The sequence below is a fragment of the Acomys minous genome, assembly GCF_964271855.1.
Source record: "Acomys minous genome assembly, chromosome: 14".
NCBI classification, from domain to species: Eukaryota; Metazoa; Chordata; class Mammalia; order Rodentia; family Muridae; genus Acomys; species Acomys minous.
The window spans coordinates 57,274,800-57,294,026 of NC_140496.1; the positions used below are offsets into that span (position 1 = coordinate 57,274,800).

Below are 19,227 nucleotides of genomic sequence, written 5' to 3' on the forward strand. Positions count from 1 at the left end.
GAAAATGGTAACTGACGCGATAGATGTTTACACTTTTATCACACAGTATACACATTAAATGAAAAGTTTTAAGAGATGAACAACCTCACCACTCTTTCAACCTAATGCTGGAAGTGCTAGCCACGGCAAACAGGCAAAAGAGAGACAGAAGGTACCCAAATTAAACAGGAAAGGTAATTTATTTTGCTTACAGATGACATAATCTCATAAATAGAAAACCTTAAAGAACACCACATGTACACACACATGCACACATTCAACTGCTATTAGAGCTACTAATGAATTTTGATACATTGTAGAATACAAAACTTATAGAAGTTCATTTGGTTTTGACACACTGGTAAAGAACATCCAGAAAGGAATATACGAAAGCAAACTCTTTTTAGTAGCACCAGTAAAAATAAAATAAAGATAAAGGATGAAATATCTATACACTGAAAACTAAAATCCCAGATGAGTGAAAGGAAATTCTATGGCCCTGGGTTGGAAGAATTAATTGTTAAAATATTCACAGTACCCAAAGTAATTTACAATTTTTTTTTTAGTCTTATCAGAATTATAATGTTGGGGCTGACAGTGAGTACAGCAGTTAAGAGCATGTGTTGCCCTACAGAGAACTTCAGTTACCAGGTCCCACGTTGTGGCTCACACCCATCCCTGACTCTAGTTCCAGAGGATCCAACGCCCTCTTCTGACTTCTGTGAGCTCCTGTATGCATGGGGTGCGTGTGCATACTATACTATGGCGCACGCACACACACACACACACACACACACACACACGCACACGCACACGCACACGCACACGCACACGCAGTTAAACAAATATAAAGTATACAGTGTCCTTTTGTATAAAATAAATAAGCCAGTACTCAAATTTGTACAGGATGAGCACATGGGTTGCCTATGATTTCAGTTCTTTTTAAGCAAATGCTCTATTCGGGCTAATTCTGCATTAACTTTGGGTAATTTACATTTTCCACATTTAAGCAGTGCCTGTTCATGGTAAATCTCTATTTCTTAAAGATATATAATAATCTGTCTTTAAAATAATGAATTTGTGTATGCTCTCTCTTTTTTTTTTACAAGCAGAGTATGTGTACAACTTCATCTTTGAATCTGTATTCTTTTTTTTTAAGATTTATTTATTACTTATTATGTATGCAGTGTTTTTGCCGGTATGTATGCCTGCATGCCAGAAGAGGGCACCAGATCTCACAGATGGTTATGAGCCACGTTTGAACTCAAGAACTTTGGAAAAGCAGCCAGTGTTCCTAACCTCTGACCCCTGAATCTGTGTTCTTAAATGCATCTTTCTTAGTCAATTACAAGTTTTAACAGTACAACAAAAGGCCCATATTGTCCACCACTACACTAATTGAAAATTAAGTTAATGAGGGAACACTTTTCCCTGTAGTAAGAACTCTTTTTGGTCAGCAGTTTGGGTGTAGGGCAGCTAGCCAAAGAACTCACCAGAAACAAGAGTTTCTAAGGGCTTCTAAGTTCTGCCCACCTGCAACCCTCACATTCCTCTACGTCATTTTGTTTTGTTTTGTGGTTACATTTCCTTGAAATAATAGTCTGGATTTTTATCCAAGAGTCTGACTTTTAAGATCACTGTGAGTTCAAGGCCAGCTTGGTCTACAAAGCGAGTCCAGGACAGACAATGCTTCACAGAGAAACCCTGTCTGGAAAAACCAAAGAGAGAGAGAGAGAGAGAGAGAGAGAGAGAGAGAGAGAGAGATTTCAACATGAATTAATAACAATTTCAGGGATGTTAAAATAATCTATGTGCTTTTGCTTTCATTGATGGTGTGCTCTTAAATATGTTTCTGTTTTAGTATTAATCCTTTTGGTAGATGAGATTTTCTTAGTTCTTCCTTAGTGTGTGCCTTTTTTATGATATAATTCTATTTATATTCTTTTAGAAATTATACATGCTTGTATAAATCATGCTTAATTATTTTATATGCTATATGCCATTATTAAGTACTAATGCCATTCCGTTACATACTAAAAATGTAAATGCAGTGCTTTCGTGCCTAACACGCTGCCTTAGTTAGTGTTCAATTGCTGTGATGAAATACCATGACATTGGAAATGCATGAAAGAAGGCGTTTCCTGGAGGGCTTGCTTACAGAGTCCCCATCGGCTTGCACAGTCTCAACACTGTTAGTTAAAAGTCCAAAGTCTCTTCTGAGATTCAGGACACTCTCTTACCTATAACCCCCCCCCCCCCCGTAAAAGCGAAAGCAAAAGACCACACCATATACACCCAATGTAATCACCCTTCCAAAAGGGAAGAAGGGAGCATATCAAGGAAATGCTGGACCAAGACCAGCAAGCCAAACTCCAAATTCTGTATCTCCACAGCTGATGTAAACAGGCTTATTAGACGGTTCTTCCCTGCCGGCTTTGTTGACTGAAACACACTTCTCTCTTTCAGGCTGGTTCCACACCCCATCTGCAGCTCTCCTCAGCAGATCCCCGTGGCTCTTGCACTTCCAACATCTTGGGGGCTCCAATGCACTCCTGGCGTCACCTTCACAAGTGCACAGTGGCCTCTCCGAGCCACTTTCTAGGGACTCCTCTGCCATATACCTGGCCTCAGTGGTTTCCCTTTACCATGGCGGAAGATTATAGAGTTCCTTTCCTTTATGTTTCTTGACACTAATTCCAGAACCACATGGCCAAAGCTGCTAAGTTCCTCTCCTTGCTTGAGCTAGAATCTGTTCCCTTCCCCGAGTTACATTTTTCACTGCTCTCTGTTGTTGCTTATGAAATCCCTCAGCTCTTTTCCTTTCTCAGGCTGCAGTATCAGCTGGGTGTGGTCTTGCCCTAAGGATACCACTCTATTTATTTCAAGCAGTGTCAGGCTTTTCTTTGAATGTTTCGTCTTGCGGGGCACAAGACTTGGCCCCAACATTACATTTCCCGGCGCTCTTTGTCCTAAACTGTTCATTTTACAGTTCTCTCTGCCCCACTCACTCCATTTCATTGTAGATCAGTGTAAGGGTGATTGCTAATTACCATGTGGCACAATCAATACTAGGCTATCTTGAAATTTCCTGGGCCCAAACTCTTCAACTTAGCCCCAGGCAGATTCTTAGAACAAGGGCAAGAAGCCAACACATATCTTGCCAAAATATCATGAGAATGATCTCTATTTCAGCTGCTAATATTTTTCGCCTCTAAACCTTCCTGCACTGGGCCTCCACACCCCACACTATCCTCAGCACCACTGGCTTCCGTGCTACTGCTGGGATAGCCCACTAAGCCCACGTAAAGCATTCTACTGATTCCCTAGTTCAAAGTCCCAGTCTTCTGTGGTCCTCCAACAAACAGCATGGTCAATCCTGTCACAGCAATACCCCATCCAGTCTCGTTACTAACATCTGCCTTCGAGAATGTTCTATTGTTGTGATAAAGCTCCATGACCAAAGCAACTTGTAAGAGGAAACATTTCATTGGAGCCCTTTTTACAGCTTCAGAGGGTCTGTCTATGGTCATCATGGCAGGACAAGCATGGCACTGGAGCAGTACCTGAGAGCTTTATTTCTTGATCCACAACCAGCAGGCAAAGAGACTGGGTCTGGCATGGGCTTTTGAAACCCATGTGACACCCCCACCCCCAGTGACAACACCTCCGCCAACAAGGCCACACCCCTTAATACTTCTAATGCTCACACACTTCCGCTCAGCGGCATCTAAGAGTTCAAACAGATGAGCCCGTGGGGGCCATTCTTAGTCAGCCACCACAGACTCCTATTCTGAAATTATCTAGAACGGTTGTTTCCACCTGCAAATTGGCAGTTTTTTAAACACATGAATCACAGCCCTTTACATTTATAATTTAAACCATGTGCCAAATCGCCCTGATCCTTGTATTTGTATCCAATGCTGGCAACTTTTTAAAATATGACTGGAATACACTTGGAAGTAACTTCTTCACCAGGTATCTGTGGAAATGAAGCTCCTAAAGCTCCTTGTGCCTATCTTCACCTGAATACTAATTTGGCTTTGTTTTGAGTCTTGTTGGGGGATACTTGTGAGAATTCTGGTTTCTTTGCTTGCTTTGCTTGCTTGCTTGATTATATGTGTGTGTGTTCATCTGAGTGCACATGTGTGGGGTGTGGTGGGGTGCAAGTATCCATGCATTTGTATGTGTTCCTTAGGTTCCATTCCTCGGGTAACATCCTTTCGTTCTTCCTTCCTTCCTTCCTTTCTTTCTTTTTTAAAGATTTATTTACTTATTTAGTATACAGTGTTCTGCCTGCACATACTCCTGCAGGCCAGAAGAGGGCACCAGATCTCATTATAGATGGTTGTGAACTACCATGTGGTTGCTGGGAATTGAACTCAGGACCTCTGGAAGGGCAGCCAGTGCTCTTAACCTCTGAGCCATCTCTTCAGCCCCAGTACCATCCTTTCTTTGTTTCTTTTTGTTTGTTCATTTTTGTTTTCTGTTTTGTTTTTTGGTACTGGACCTTTCACGGGCCTATGTCTCACTTCTATGCAAACTCTGCATGTGGAAAACCCAGTGCTCACTTTTCTTTGCCTCTTTGGCATTCCAAGTACATCTCTCTGTGCTTGCATCATAAGTGGCTCACTCACCACACCTGGCTTTTCTGCATGAGTTCTAGGGATCAAACTCTTGTGATTGCGCAGCATGCCCTCTACTGACTCCTCAGCGCTCGAGAATTCTACTAGGAGGCCCCCCTCAGTCACAGTCATAAGGGAGGGGAGTAAGGAGAAATGGGAGGGAGGGAGGAATGGGAGGATACAAGGGATGGGATAACAACTGAGATATAATATGAATAAATCAATAAAAAATATTTTTTAAAAAAAGAAAAAAAAAGAATTCTACTTCTTAATTTGAAATATTCATTGAGAGGCATTAAGAATAAGAAAGAAATTGTCTAACTTACTAATTAAAAGGCTGTTTGCTGGTTTGAGAATGAGTTTTAGATGTCTGAGGGTAGGAGCAGGAAGACTCGTTAGAGGCTATTACCACAATCCAAAGATGAAACGAGAGTCAGTTAGAATGGGGCAACGACAAAAAAGGAGGACCAAGTATAATCTTATTTAAATAATTTTAATTTACTAACAGATTGAAAGAAGAATATAAGAAAATAACAATCATCTTATGATGCTTATTTATTCAGCTGGCAGTGTAGATTAACCATCAGCTAAAATGCCAGCTTTGGTGTGACAGCCTTGGTAGACTACGAGGCATTTGCTTGGAGACACATAGGACTGGAGACGTGGGTACCTTCTAGTTGAAGGCGTCCGATACTACAACTCACAATCAAAGGCCTCCAAGGTGGTTCAGCAGGTAAAGGCAGTTGCCGTCAAGTCTGATGACCTAAGTGTGATTCCCCACAGCCCATGTGATAGAAGAGGAGAATAGATTCCAACCAGTTGCCTCTGACCTCCACATGTGTGGCATAGCACAAACACACACCCTCCTGCACACACACACACACCCTCCTACACACACACACACACACACACACACACACACACACACAGAAGAAAAAGAACAATAATTAAAATCATGGTGCATCCTGCATATAACCACTCATCTAGCTTTATTTTTATCAAAGATTAAGACTTACTTATTTCATTTTTTAAAAAACTAATATTTATTGTCAAATCTAAATGTATCAATGTATTTCCTTTCAGAAGAAAAGTCTTTAGATATCCATGTAGATTTATTAACATTTCACCTAAAAATACACTGGTCAGTACAAAAGGTTTGAATAGATTTGCAGACAACAGCAGCGAAATCCCTCGTCTAAGCAGCAGCTGCAGGGGAGCATGAATGTGCGAGCAGCTCAGGGAACTGGACCTACACTGTAGATGTTCCCAAGGACAGGAAGCATTACAGCGGGAAGAAGTGATTGGCGTAGCTTGTGACCAATGACAGAGATTTCTAATGTGCTGGAGATTTACACTAAAAACATACTGATTGCACTGAATCACATTCCAATAATCAGTGTTGACAGTGATTGTTTCCTCAACTGTCACTGCTTCTCTTGGTGTTAATCAAGAGATGGCTGGATGGTTAAGGGGACCCACTGCCCTTCCAGATAGGCAGAGTTCTGTTCCCAGCACCCAGGCCAGGAGGTACCCAACCACATGTAACTTCAGCTCCAGAGGATCTGTGTTCTCATCTGCCTCCAAAGGCTACCCTGCACACACAGACCCACACAGACATATAAATTAGAAAGTAAACCTTTCTAAAAGTCTTTAGTCCTTCACTTGAATGGAAAGATCACACTGTCTTTTTTTATTTTATTTTATTTTATTTTATTTTTGTTGTTGTTGTTGGTTTGTTGAGACATGGTTTCCTTGTGTAGCCTTGGCTGTCCTCGACTCACTTTGTAGACCAGGCTGGCCTCGAACGAACACACAGCAATCCACCTGCCTCTGCCTCCCAAGTACTGGGATTAAAGGCATGCACCACCATGCCCAACCCTAAACTTCATGTCTTTAACTGTAAAGAGAAATGGGCATTTTTTCAGATGCTCAGCAAAGATCTGCACCTGACCTCAGTATCACTTGGGCAGCTCATAATCATTTCATTGTTGAAGGGTTCATCCACACTACCTGTGCCCAGTGTCCTTTAATAAGGACTCTCACCTCCCACCTTTTCATCTTTGTCTCATCTAGGAATTATTTAGAACTTGTTGCAAGATCTATTCAAGACTGGGTGACAGAGGAAGAGGCAAAGTATCAGGAAGCCAAAATGGCCGAGGAGATCAACAGGACCAAGGCTGAGTTTGAAGTAAAACCTTCTACTGCCAAAATTTCTTCCAGCAAAATTGTTGCCCTCAAAAAATCTAAAAGTAAGTAACCGATACATTTACTCATAGAATAAAAGATAGTCTCCTATCTCAATTTCAATAATTATAGATTCCAAAAGCAAGACTAAATCAAAATTCTTCTTCAAATAGAAAATAACATCCAAAGACCTGGATTCCTGGAGGTAAGACCCTAAGAAGAAATGGGGAGAGTTTTCCAGAGGCCTATGGCATGAACGTGACCAGATCTTAGATAAGTTACATCTTTGATTTTGTTCATCTCTGAGTCTTGTCTAATTTTAGAGCTCTGGGACCATTAAGGAAGAGAAAAGAGGGCAACAAAAAGCAAGGTAATTTGTAAGGAAGACACTTGATTAGTAAAGAAGTGAAATATGGAGTTCATCTAGAAAGTATAGATATTTCCCAGTCCGTAGAAAAGAAACTCTCCTAGTAATATTATTTATAACAGCCAAAGATAAAAGTAGTGCTTCACTGCGAGATCAAGCTATGAAACTTCTTTTTTTTTAAAAGGGGCTGGAGAGATGGCTCAGAGGTGAAAAGCACTGTCTGTTCTTCCAAAGGCCCTAAGTTCAATTCCGAGCAACCACATGGTAGCTCACAATCACCTATAATGAGATCTGGTCCCTCTTCTGGCGTGCAGGCATGCATGCAGGCACACATGCAGGCAGATTGCTGTATAAATAACAAACAAATCTTTAAAAGAAAAAGAAAGAAACTTCTACAAAGAATCTTCAACTCTTTTTTTTTACTGGATGAGTTTGTATATGGCCTGACTAAGAAGCAAAACCTAAGCCACACTGATAAGGAGTCCTTTGGTATCCAGAGAAATGGTGATCTTATCAGTGGCAGAGTTTCCTCCCACTGGAGCCCAACAAGACTTCACTAAGTGCTCAGAGTAATGACTAGAACAAAAGAAATAAAAGAAAGGCTAACCACATATTTATCTGCTGGCAAGGAAAAAGTTGACCACCCTTTCGATCTAATGCTGCTGTGCAACCCAGAACCTCAATATCTGGGTGCTGCAGAAAGCCGTAAACTGGTCACCTCTGCTTAGAATGTACCTGGCAGGTATCGAACCAAGTCCATTCCTGTCAGAAAAGATGTCAGAATGTTTGTCAGCCAAGAGTGACAACAGTGCCAAGAGAAGAGGGCCTCGGTGTGGAAGGGGGGGCTCAGGGGAGTCCCTAGGGTTTTGAGGTGCTAAACTAGGAGTAATTAGTTGACATTTTCAGGGAGAGGGATTCAACATGTCAACATCCTGTGAGTGTGTGCTGGGACGCCATCACCACAGGCTCAGCACCACACGGGTGTAGCTCTGGAGGTGGCAGGAGAAAATTTAGAGATGAGTAATCGCGGAGCTGAGCCTGAGAGCCTTGGAGGTCACCTCTAGCCCAGAGACATGGGCCTTCTGTGAGACATCGATCTACCAAGGTTATAAGAAGTCTAATTTCCTCTACTTATAGGTAACAAAGCAAGCAGCAAAGCAGACATACAAGAGCCAGAAAAAGAGAAAGAAAAAGAGAAAGAGAAAGAGAAAGACAAGATCTCCTTCGTACTAGAAGGCTCTCTCAAGGTAATCCAAGGGAAGACAAATGTCACAGATCAATCGAAGCCAAAATTCTCTTGCGACAGAGTTTGTGCTGACCACAGGATATGATCTTTCTAGCTAAAACCTCAGAGATGACTGAAGCCTCGGTGAAAGGACACATGTGTTCACAGCTTTGTCATGTGTCAAGCCTTTCAGAGAATTGATCTTATTGTTTTGGCATAACCACAGCCCAGGGCAGTGAGCGATTGGCTCATGGTAGTTTGCTCTTTACCTTTGTTTATTTTACTTCCACGTATTTTTAATTGAACGTTTGTTTGTTTGTTTGTTTGTTTGTTTCTCTGTGTAGCCCTGGTTGTCCTGGACTTGGTATATAGAACCAGGCTGTAAAATCTCGAATTTACAGAGATCCACCTGCCTTTGTCTCCCAGGTGCTAGGATTATAGGCATGAGGCACCACCACCCAACTTTTTATTTGAACTTTTAATTACAAAAGTAATATGTGTTTTTGTGATCCTTCAAGATTGTTTTTCTTACTATCCCTTCAGTCCCTGTAATAAAAAAATGTCCAAGTTTGGTAGGGTTCAATTCACACAAGCACATGTGCACGAACATACAGAAGTGTTCTCTCTGCTTGTTCTTGGGTAAATATAGGTTTGCTCTGGTTTGTGCCTTCTGTCCTTACGGTATGTCACCCTGACAGAACACAGGCACGTTCTCCGATACAGAGCTTCTCCAAACGGTGTGCAATTTTCATCATGTAAATCTGATCAATTATTAAATCCATCTGCAGCTCCTCTCACACCCTGGAAGGTTGTGGGGAGGGGAGGAGGAGAACCCTGAAAGTTCCCAGCCTCTAACCTAGGTTTGATTTTTCTGGTGACCAGCTTCTACCCAGCTCTGAAACTATCGAAGAGGTTGCCAAGAGCTGCCTGATTAGAACAAAAGACAGTCCTATCGCTCATGAAATCCCAGGGGATCTGAGAGCTCTGTGCCGGGATCCAGAAATGAAGACCAGATATCTGGTTCTTATTATGTCATAATATTACAATTTCTATTAAAGTCAGTTGTTGCTTATCTAAAAATGGCCTTATTTTACCCCTACTCATTAAACATAGTTTTTTACTTGTACAATTTTGGTTGAGATTTCCATTTCCTCACAGGTCTCTCAGACATCAGTCTCCCTCTTCTTCACTCACATCATAGATGTTAATAAACTGTCAAATTTCACATTCTTTTGTAGACAACCTATCTTTTTAGCTGCTTTGAAAACATTCTGTGATCGTCTGGTAATCATTTAGCAATTGCTCTCTAGAAAAATGAAATGTGTGTATGTACACAAATAACTTTCCAGTAAATGTTATGGATGATAAATTTAGTATGCAATTTATAAATAATAACAAATCTTATAGTAATTGTCATTGCAAAGTCCACTTAGCAAATTAATAGTTCCATATGTTTTCATTGACTTTTTTTGGTACATTATCATTTCCTTACATAACCTATGTTTACAATTGGCAAACTAGTATAATTTCACTACTCATACCGATTGATATTTTCACTTATGTTAATGAGGCCAAAGGGAAACAACAGAGGGTGTGTCCCACTTATTTGTCAATAAAAAGACCAACTGGGCGAGTCAAGACAGAATCTGAATGCTGAAAGACTGTCTTCTCATTTTCACCAAGTTGTAATATCCCAGGCATTTAGTTGAATCCTTGTTGCTAACATTTTACCTACTGATCTATTTTTAGCACAGTTAAGCAATAGTATATCAATCTCCAAGATGTAACATTTGCTAATGTCTGTAGTGTAAACATTTCAACAATGGCTGACTTCAAGCTTCCAGTGTGGCATTGTGAAAAACCGAGTGTGGCTCTGGGTACCATTGTGTATATGTTTTTATTATAGGACACAGATAATAATACAGTCTAACACCGTAGGTATAAGTGGGGACATTTTGAGCACTCATTGACTTTGTTTTGAACATTGTACTTAGTTGCATTTATATGTCTTTCTGGATTGTGGCTTTGCTTAGCAACTATCTCATAAAATTCCCAAAAATTTACCAGTATACTCTTTAAATCAATATGAGCCAGATTCAGCACACAGCTGTTAGTTTACACTTAGATTTTTTTGGCCTTTCTGAATGCTGGGACCAGTGTCTACCATCAACTCTAGAAATGACTCAGGCAGTATCTGTCCAAATACTTCAAAAGTTGTATTGTAGTTCCAAGAGGATTGTCCAACTCACCTTGCCACCATTTTTATAACCTCTACTTTCTTGATTATACTTCTGGTAGTTCATTCTGTTTATTTAAACAACTAGAAACTTTTATGACTTATTTCATAAGTTCTTTATTTTCACAGATATACTTATAAAGTGTTTGTTCAGTTTTTTGTTTGTTTATTTTGTTGTTGTTGTTGGTGGTGGTGGTTTTGGTTTTTGTGGGTTTTTTGGGGGGGTTGTTTGGTTGGTTGGTTTTGGTTTGGTTTGGTTCAGTTTTTCGAGACAGGTTTCTCTGTGTAATAGCCCTGGCTGTCTGGAACTCTTTGTAGACCAGGATTCCCCCCTGGCCTGCCTCTGGGATTAAAGGCATGCACCACCCCACCCAGCTTTTTGTTCAGATTTTTATTCAAAGTAGCTTAATTCTTCATGTTTTGTCATTTTTGTTTGTGAACTAATATCAACTCAGACCTTGTTTTCTTTGTGGCTATATATAGCTATACTGTTTTAATTCCCCTCCCTCAGGCTCCTAAGTGAGAAACTGCACATATGTACAAACATGCTTGGAAGACTTTTTTTTTTATTGTTTTTGTCCATACCTTTTTGAAACATCCTGAGCCAGGAGCGCTTCTCTGCATAGTCTGCCTTTTGACTGAGCAAGTATATTTAGGATATGAATTAAAATTTGAAAGAAAGGAGACAGGCCACTAGAGAGGCTGCTGCTGTGGTCCAGGCTAAAAACAACAAAAATTTGAACAATGTAAATTACCAGATGACGAAATGAGGAGAGCTTTCCGAGGAGACCGGCAGGGGAGAGCGTTTAAAATTTACTACTGATAAAGGGATAATCCAAACCAACCACAAGGTTCTTGGCTTAGTATTAAAAAATGCCCAAGGTAACACGTAGAAACACCACACTAGATTTCCTCCAAAATTAACCCAAGCGCAACTCACATTTGCTCTTTTTCAAAATCCCTGCTAAGCTGTTTGACTTGTCTGCAGGCTTGGAAGGAAGAACAAGAGAGGTTAGCTGAGGAGGAACGCCTGAAGGAGGAAAGGAAAGCAGAGAAGAAGGGGAAAGAAGCCCCGAAAAAGAAAGGCAAGGATAAGGCAGACAAAGAGGAGAGCAAGGCTTTGAAGAAAAAGTCTTCTTCCAAGGAGAAGCCTAAGGAAGAGCCAGTGAAGATCCCGGAAACCATAGAGGAAGCCGTCCCGCTGCCGGAACCCGAGATAGTTTACCCGGTAAAGCAGCTCTGAAAAGTCTTTCTTTAGATAACAATTTTAACAGTTTGGGGGAAACAAGGGTTTGGATGTTTGTTTCTTTGTTCGTTCATTCGGGTTTTTTTTTTTTTATGCTATCTAAGGATTAGACTTTAATTTCTATTTCTGCCTAGAGTCTAGAATCTTCTCCATAGCTAAACACCAAAATGACAACACCTTCAGGCTCGTTTTTCCTATCATGAAACTCGATTACCAAGGGGCTGTCAAGACGGCTATGTGACCCAAAGACTTCCGTTTTAAGTACTAAAACATGTAAACAAGCAACTGCGCAGGTCAACTCAGTGGGCTGGGTTGTACTTCGATGCCTCTGTGCAGAGAGCCGTGTTCCTCCCCTTGCGATTTCTCCCTCGGGTGTCTGTTTATGGGGGGGGGGGAGTGGAGAGAAATATTCTGCTCTATTCTTTGCAGCTCTGACTCCAGCCCCATTACTCTAGGGTGTTAAGAGGTACGTGAATCCCCTGCGGCTATAGTCGCAGCATCTTGTGTTTAAAAATGTCCTTTACCTAAAGCTTCAAGTGCTAGTGTTCCACTTAACTCTAAGAAGAAAAATCAGTGAACTCTCTCTCCTCACGTTATCTTGATGCTCTGGTGAATTTTTAGTAACATAGACTTTTAAATAAAAGCTTTACCTCTTGTGTGTGTGTGTGTGTGTGTGTGTGTGTGTGTGTGTGTGTGTGTGTGTGTGTGTACCCACAGAGGCCAGAACAGGGCAGCAGATCCCCCCTGGAATTGAAATTAGAGAAAGTATAAGGACACTGAAACCTAAACTTCAGTCCCCGCTCTGCCAGAGTAGCAAGGGCTCTTACATGCTCCACCGTTTCTCAGGCCCCAATCATAGACTCTTTTTAAGTCCTGAAAATTATATCTTAGAAATTTCTAAAAAGTCTGCGTGTCATGGCACACAACTGTGATCCCAGCCTCCTGGACAGTGAAGCAGGTGATCATTGAGTTTAAGATCAACCTCAGCTACTGAATAAAGCCCTGTCTCTAATAATAAAGAAAATTAATAATAACACAGACTTGGGCTTCTCAATCTACAAAGTAACAGATATAATTATTTAACAACAGCCCCAAAAAAAGCTTATGGAAACCATAGTTAGCTAGCTCTAGTAAGCTACAGTATAGCCGATTGCTATCAATTATCAGTCTTCTACATTATCCGTCAGTAGTGTATTATCAACTGTACTAAGCAAATAGTTAATTAATAATATTAATTACAACACATTCTTTCATGTCATAAGGCAAACATATGCTTCTTCTTCTAGTTCCGAGGATACAATATGGGAGATGTACCAATCCAAATCTCAGGGACAAATTACTATCTGTATCCTTCTGACGGTGGGCAGATTGAAGTAGAAAAGACCACGTTTGGACGAGGTACATTTGGAAGAGCTATTGGTGTCATGGGAGATGCGCGTGCAGTCCAGATCATCACGGGGCACTGTGCTTCTGGGGATGGGGGATGGCAGCCACTGCGTTCATGTTTACACGGCACTGTATTTTCAAAGTCCTCATGCATCTACTATGATTGCATTTCCAAGGGATCATCCAGCTCAAACTTTACCCAGACACTGTTGACAGGAGCATCCAAGCTTTTGAAAATATTTAAATAATACTACATTATCAGTCAATGGTATATTATCAACTGTAATAAGCAAATAGTTAATAATATTAATTTCAACACACTCTGTCATGTCAGAAAGGAAACATATGGTTTGAATTTATAGCATGGTTCTGGCTTGTGCCCCGCAGCACATTGCTCAGGGACATGCTGCTGGTATGTTACTTCTTACCAAGACTTGCATATGTGAGCATTTATACACATTTCAGATGGTTCATAGAAAATACAGTATTTTCATCTTAATCCTATCAATTTTGACATATACCACAACCACAGCTGAAAATGAAATGCTGCATTTAAAAGAGAGATAAAAGAGAGATTGGGGAGGCAAATCAGAGCACTTTTAAGAGGTAATGGGTTATTAGAAAACTGCTTATAACCTGAATAATAATAATAATAATAAACAGCACACGTACATATATGAGATGAAACATTATATATCATATATATAATATGTATTAATATAATTATAACTGCTGTTGTAGTTCCGTAAGCAGTTCTGAAGATGTCAAGTTTGGTAACACACATTTGTAGCATGAACACTCATGAGGGTGAGGCAGGAGAATCGTAGATTCGAAGCTGGTCTGAGATACACGCACACACTTCACACACAAATTATATGCATTATATATCATTGTCTATACATAAAGTTAAAACTTTTGATATTAACTAGCTCGTTGGATGTATCAGAGTTGAGTAGAAGTGTTCACTGCTTCAGGCGATGTAGTTTTCTCTGTGTGATTTGCTTTGAGATGTAACAAGAAGGCATGCATCGACCTTGTCCGTTCTCCTTTAGGTGCCCTTGCGTAGAGCTGCTGAGTCCGCCCCTGTCTAATTCTGTCCTGCACTCTCCTAGCATTTTGTCAAGGTGCATCTGTGGCAATCAGTCAGCCCACTTTCTACCCTTTGGCTCTTCCTCAGGCTCAACCTTCGTCAAAGTGAAAGTGAAAAAAGATAAACACAATTTTATAATTCACCTGAAGGACCCAAAGGAAATCGTGAAAAAGGAAAAGGAAGAGGATCAGTTAGAAGAAGAGGAAGAGGAAGAGGAAGAAGAGGAGGAAAAGGTTAAACAAAAAGTGGAGATGAGTGAGTGCCTTTCCCTTCCTTCGTGGTGATGCGTCCCGATAAGTAAGTGGTGCACCCGACCAGCCCCCAGCAGAACCATACAGGCATCTCTTGCACTCAAAGCACACAGGTTTTATAGGTTCTGCCTGGAGCATTTGCTGCCCTGTCTATGCTCATCTGCCCTGATACACTGAGCATAGACTCAGCGTGCATAGCGCATCTGCAGTTGGCTATGGATTGGATCTTGCTGCCGCCCAACTGGAAAGTTTGTTCCAGTTCTCACAGTCATAGCAAGGAGCCAGGCCAGCCAAACTGATGCAGCAGCACCATGTGCCTTCTTTGGTTAGGGGTCTGTAGAAGGGCTTCATGCTCTTTCTTTCTTTCTTTCTTTCTTTCTTTCTTCTTTCTTTTTTTTTTTCTTTTTTCTTTTTTCTTTTTAGTTTTGTGAGACAGGGTTTTTCTGTGTAGCCCTGGCTGTCCTGGACTCACTTTATAGACCAGGTTGGCCTCAAACTCACATCAATCCACCTGCCTCTGCCTCCAGAGTGCTGGGATTAAAGGTGTGCGTCACCACACCCGGCTTCATGCTGTTTCTTCATGGGCTTGTTTGCTTACAGCCTTTGTCAGGGTGTCTCAAGCAAACATTTTTCTCCCAGGTTATGTATCATATTTTCTTTCTCACGAAGCACTGCTCTTTTCCATTGGTGCTCCAGTGAGCCTTCGAAAATTCTCGGTCAGGAAACTAGCTCTTCACAGGTTATAGTATTTAAACACTGTCCCACTTTTATTCTAAGATGATGGAGCAGACGATAAGATGGAAACAAAAGAACAGAATAGAAAGTTTGAGTCTTTCACATGTGCTTCAAGAATGTGTGTTCTAACAATTTTTCTTTAAAACCTATGCTTGATTAAAACCATTTTCAGTTGCGTTTGAAAATGTAAAAGAGTATAAATATGAGGCTTTAAGGAAGTGTTTTTAAATGTGAGGAGCTTGCCCTGACCTGGTGGTTTTCATTTGAAAAGTCATGTGAATGGTCTTCAGATAGCTAGCCAGCATATGGCTAAGCCATTAACTGGTTTATATCCACTCTTAGTGTTGACCTCAAGCCCTCCAACAAGAGTCTCAGGTTCCATCCCTGGATCTCTGCCTCACTTGTGTGTCCTTGGCAAGAGCCAAATGAATTACTTTTAAACTGGTGGTATTAGAAGAGCTAAGACACGCCCCTTCCTGCTCCCCAACATTCCCACTGAATTCTGCTTACACTTCTGGAGAAAAATGGAAATATGCTTTTTATGATTTTTGTCTCTCAGAAGCATCACAGATACAGAATGAAGTTGTCAGCAAGTTTGGATCTTTCTCTGCCACCCTAGAAAATGGAATCTGCCTCTCGATAAGTTACTATGGATCAAATGGAATGGCGCCAGGTGACAGAATAAAAATGTCCCATGATGGACAGGCAGTCCCTGCCCATCCTCAGCTTGTACATTTGTCAGCAAACAAGCCTGTTCCGATGTAATGCTTCACATAGTTTTCCCCCACAACATAGAGATATGAGGTGCATGGTGAGTGTGTGTGTGTCTGTGTGTGTGTTTGTGTGTGTGTATCTGTGTGTCTGTGTCTGTCTGTGTGTCTGTGTGTATGTGTGTTTGTGTGTATATGTGTGTTTGTGTCTGTCTGTGTGTTTCTGTGTGTGTCTGTGTGTCTGTGTGTGTGTGTGTCTGTGTGTGTGTCTGTGTGTGTGTTTGTGGGTGTCTGTGTGTGTGTCTGTGTGGGCATGTGAGCACATAGGTGTGTACATGTACATAGCTTTTCCTTTACATCAAATAGCAATGCAGTCACTTTCAAATTTCTTTTATCACTTGTGTAATCTTTTAAATAACCACTTGTATACACATGTGTATATTCTGAGTATTAATTAGTCTGTGAAAGTAATTCTATTACTTTGGTGCAGGGAATACATGGTCTTCCAGGGAGTCCTGTTGGTTTTCTACAGGATAATATTTTATGAGTCCTGTTATGGTAGACTACTTGGTGTACTTCAGGACACTGGTCTAAAAGGAGCCATTCATTAGACATATTGGAGGACTTGTGATTTCTACTTTCAAGAAACAATTTCTCCAACTGGAAGCTATTTCCTTTCAAACCACAAAATACTATGTCAGTTTACCAAGAACCAATTAAGAAAACTGTAGATTCCCACAAACTTCAAAGGAATCTAACCACAGTAGATATTTTTTAAACATTGCAAGATCAATAGATAATCCCTATGCCATATAGCTTTACAACTGTGTGCTAGTATAGATTATGGTGGTCATTTTACCCCCTGACTGCAGATCCTTTTCTGCAGATTGCTATGAATCATCACAACTGTGTTTATTAAGAGTTTGAAATGTCTCTAGAACCACACCAAGAGCTGTCTAAAAGCAAAAATACGGATCTGGAGCAGAAAAGAAGAAACATGCTTACTATGGCCATTGTAGAGTCAACACAGAAATGACATTCAGAACCCTAGTTGTGAATAAGATCAATAAGATCTAATATAGGCACAGTACAGACCATATATGATAGTCACATGTAGTATTTTACACTTAGCTATCTGGGCCTACGCCCCTGTGAACCTGATTCAGTAGGTCAGAAGGAGACTTGGGCGTTAGTTTAATTTCCACAAGTAATTATTATGACGGCCATACCTGAGAACATGCTGCAGCCTGAGACTTGGAAGCATCTGAAAGACAGAAATGTATGAATGAGCTGGTAAAAGAGGGAAGAGGTACATTGACCAGAAAAGTAAGAAGAGGTCAGAGAAGAGGGATGCTGTATACTGCAAGAGAACAGATGACAGGCTAAAAGGAATCTTCTGGGGCTCAGAGAGAGAGAGAGAGAGAGAGAGAGAGAGAGAGAGAGAGAGAGAGAGAGAGAGAGAGAGAGAAGAGAGAGAGAGAGAGAAGAGAGAGAAGAAAGAGAGAGAAGAGAGAGAGAGGAGAGAGAGAAGAAGAGAGAGAGGGAGAGAAAGAGAGAGAGAGAGAGAGAGAGGAGAGAGAGAGAGAAGAGAGAGAAGAAAGAGAGAGGAGAGAGAGAAGAAGAGAGAGAGGGAGAGAAAGAGGGAGAGAGAGAGAGAGAGAGAGAGAGAGAGAGAGAGAGAGAGAGAAAATTTAAAACCCAAAAGACAATAGATTGCCTACAAGAAAGTTGATTATCTCACCTTAGACAAAAAAACAAACAAACAAACAAACAAAAACAATCTGTGTCTTTGTTGGATTTCTTTGTCTGTATTGGCTTATGTTTAATGTGTCCTCACATTCTGCAGTTTTAGTGTTGGTCTTAGTACTGTGATTCTAGGACGTTGAGGATGGTTTATGAGCTCCATGTCTCAAATAAATAAAGAGAAGGTAGTAGTGTGCACAATGATATGTGAGACAGTGGCTTGAGATAATAGTCATATCAGCCACACTAAAGTGTTAAGGGTTTCTTTTTTATTTTATTTTTTATTAATTTATTCTTGTTACATCTCAATGGTTATCCCTCAAATTTTCTAAGTACAATCTGATTTTCAAAACCACTTTGTTATCTCTGGACTATATCTGACTGGTAAAACATGTTTAACATAGTAAAAAGTTAATGCCAATTTGAACAAATTTTGAGATACGTCACTTAACAAGTCTATGAAATATGACTATTCGTTTTCTCCTTTTCCTATTTCCAGAGGTTAGAGACTCCTATTTGGACACAATGATGAATATTCCCTCAGCTCTGACTCCAACGGTGGTTCCCGCTATAGTGACTGTTCCCCAAGGCAAGGGGAAAGTAAAAACAAAGGGCAAAGAAAAACACAAAGACTCCCTTAAAGAGGAGGAGCATCCAAAAGAAGAGGAGAAGAAGGTAGATGTATATGGCTGCAGATGTCTCATCTTTCTGCCTCAATGTTACATTTGAAAGTTAAAACGCAATTGCAATGTTCCCCCTGCTCCCTTTCCTTCCTCCAGGTTCTCCCATGTCTTAAATTCCTGGTCTCCTCCTCTTATTGCCCACACCTCCCCCCACACACACACACACCACACACGAGTTGGGTTGCTGGTTTCCTTAACACTGCCCTAATCTCTTCTAACTACAGAATATGTTAGACTAAGCAACTCACAAACAACAGAAATTAATTGCTCTTGGGACGTCCCAGACCAGGTCCTGGGCAACTCTGTGTCTCGTGAGAGCAAAGTCATAAAGATGGCACTTTCTGTTTCCCATTACTTCCAGAAAGAGTCAACTCTTTCCATTTAATGCCTTTTCATAAAGGCCCAAGTCCCAATCATGAAAGCCAAGCCCTTGGAATCCATTCCCCAAAGGCCTATTTAATACCATCATCTTGGGTATCAAGTTTCACCATCTGAGTTTGAGAGGGCACCAACACTCATACCATAGTATTGCCATTATGGGGCACCATTCAAATCCCAGTTCAGTCCCTTTGCTCAGCACATGCTTTCACGGCAACCTCTGTTAACTTTAGTGCCTTCTTCTCTCAGGGAAAATATTATGTTTTATACCATTTCTTGTCATATTTGTTTATGGGCCAGTCAGCAAGCAGAATATAAGCTTTATGACAGGTAAAATTCTTGCATCTTTTTACATTAGAATCTGCTGCACAATCTGCATACTTACTTACAAA

General features: G+C 40.7%; 1 protein-coding gene across 1 annotated transcript in view; it reads left to right on the forward strand.

Annotated features, from left to right (window-relative positions):
* Positions 1-19,227, forward strand: part of SPAG17 (sperm associated antigen 17) — a 209,574-nt gene that overhangs the window by 114,130 nt on the left and 76,217 nt on the right. The window contains exons 19-25 of the mRNA XM_084757928.1: positions 6,675-6,850; positions 8,290-8,399; positions 11,602-11,841; positions 13,146-13,257; positions 14,423-14,590; positions 15,881-15,994; positions 18,274-18,449. Coding sequence (XP_084614054.1) covers positions 6,675-6,850; positions 8,290-8,399; positions 11,602-11,841; positions 13,146-13,257; positions 14,423-14,590; positions 15,881-15,994; positions 18,274-18,449 — 1,096 coding nt within the window. The remainder of the gene's footprint in view (positions 1-6,674; positions 6,851-8,289; positions 8,400-11,601; positions 11,842-13,145; positions 13,258-14,422; positions 14,591-15,880; positions 15,995-18,273; positions 18,450-19,227) is intronic.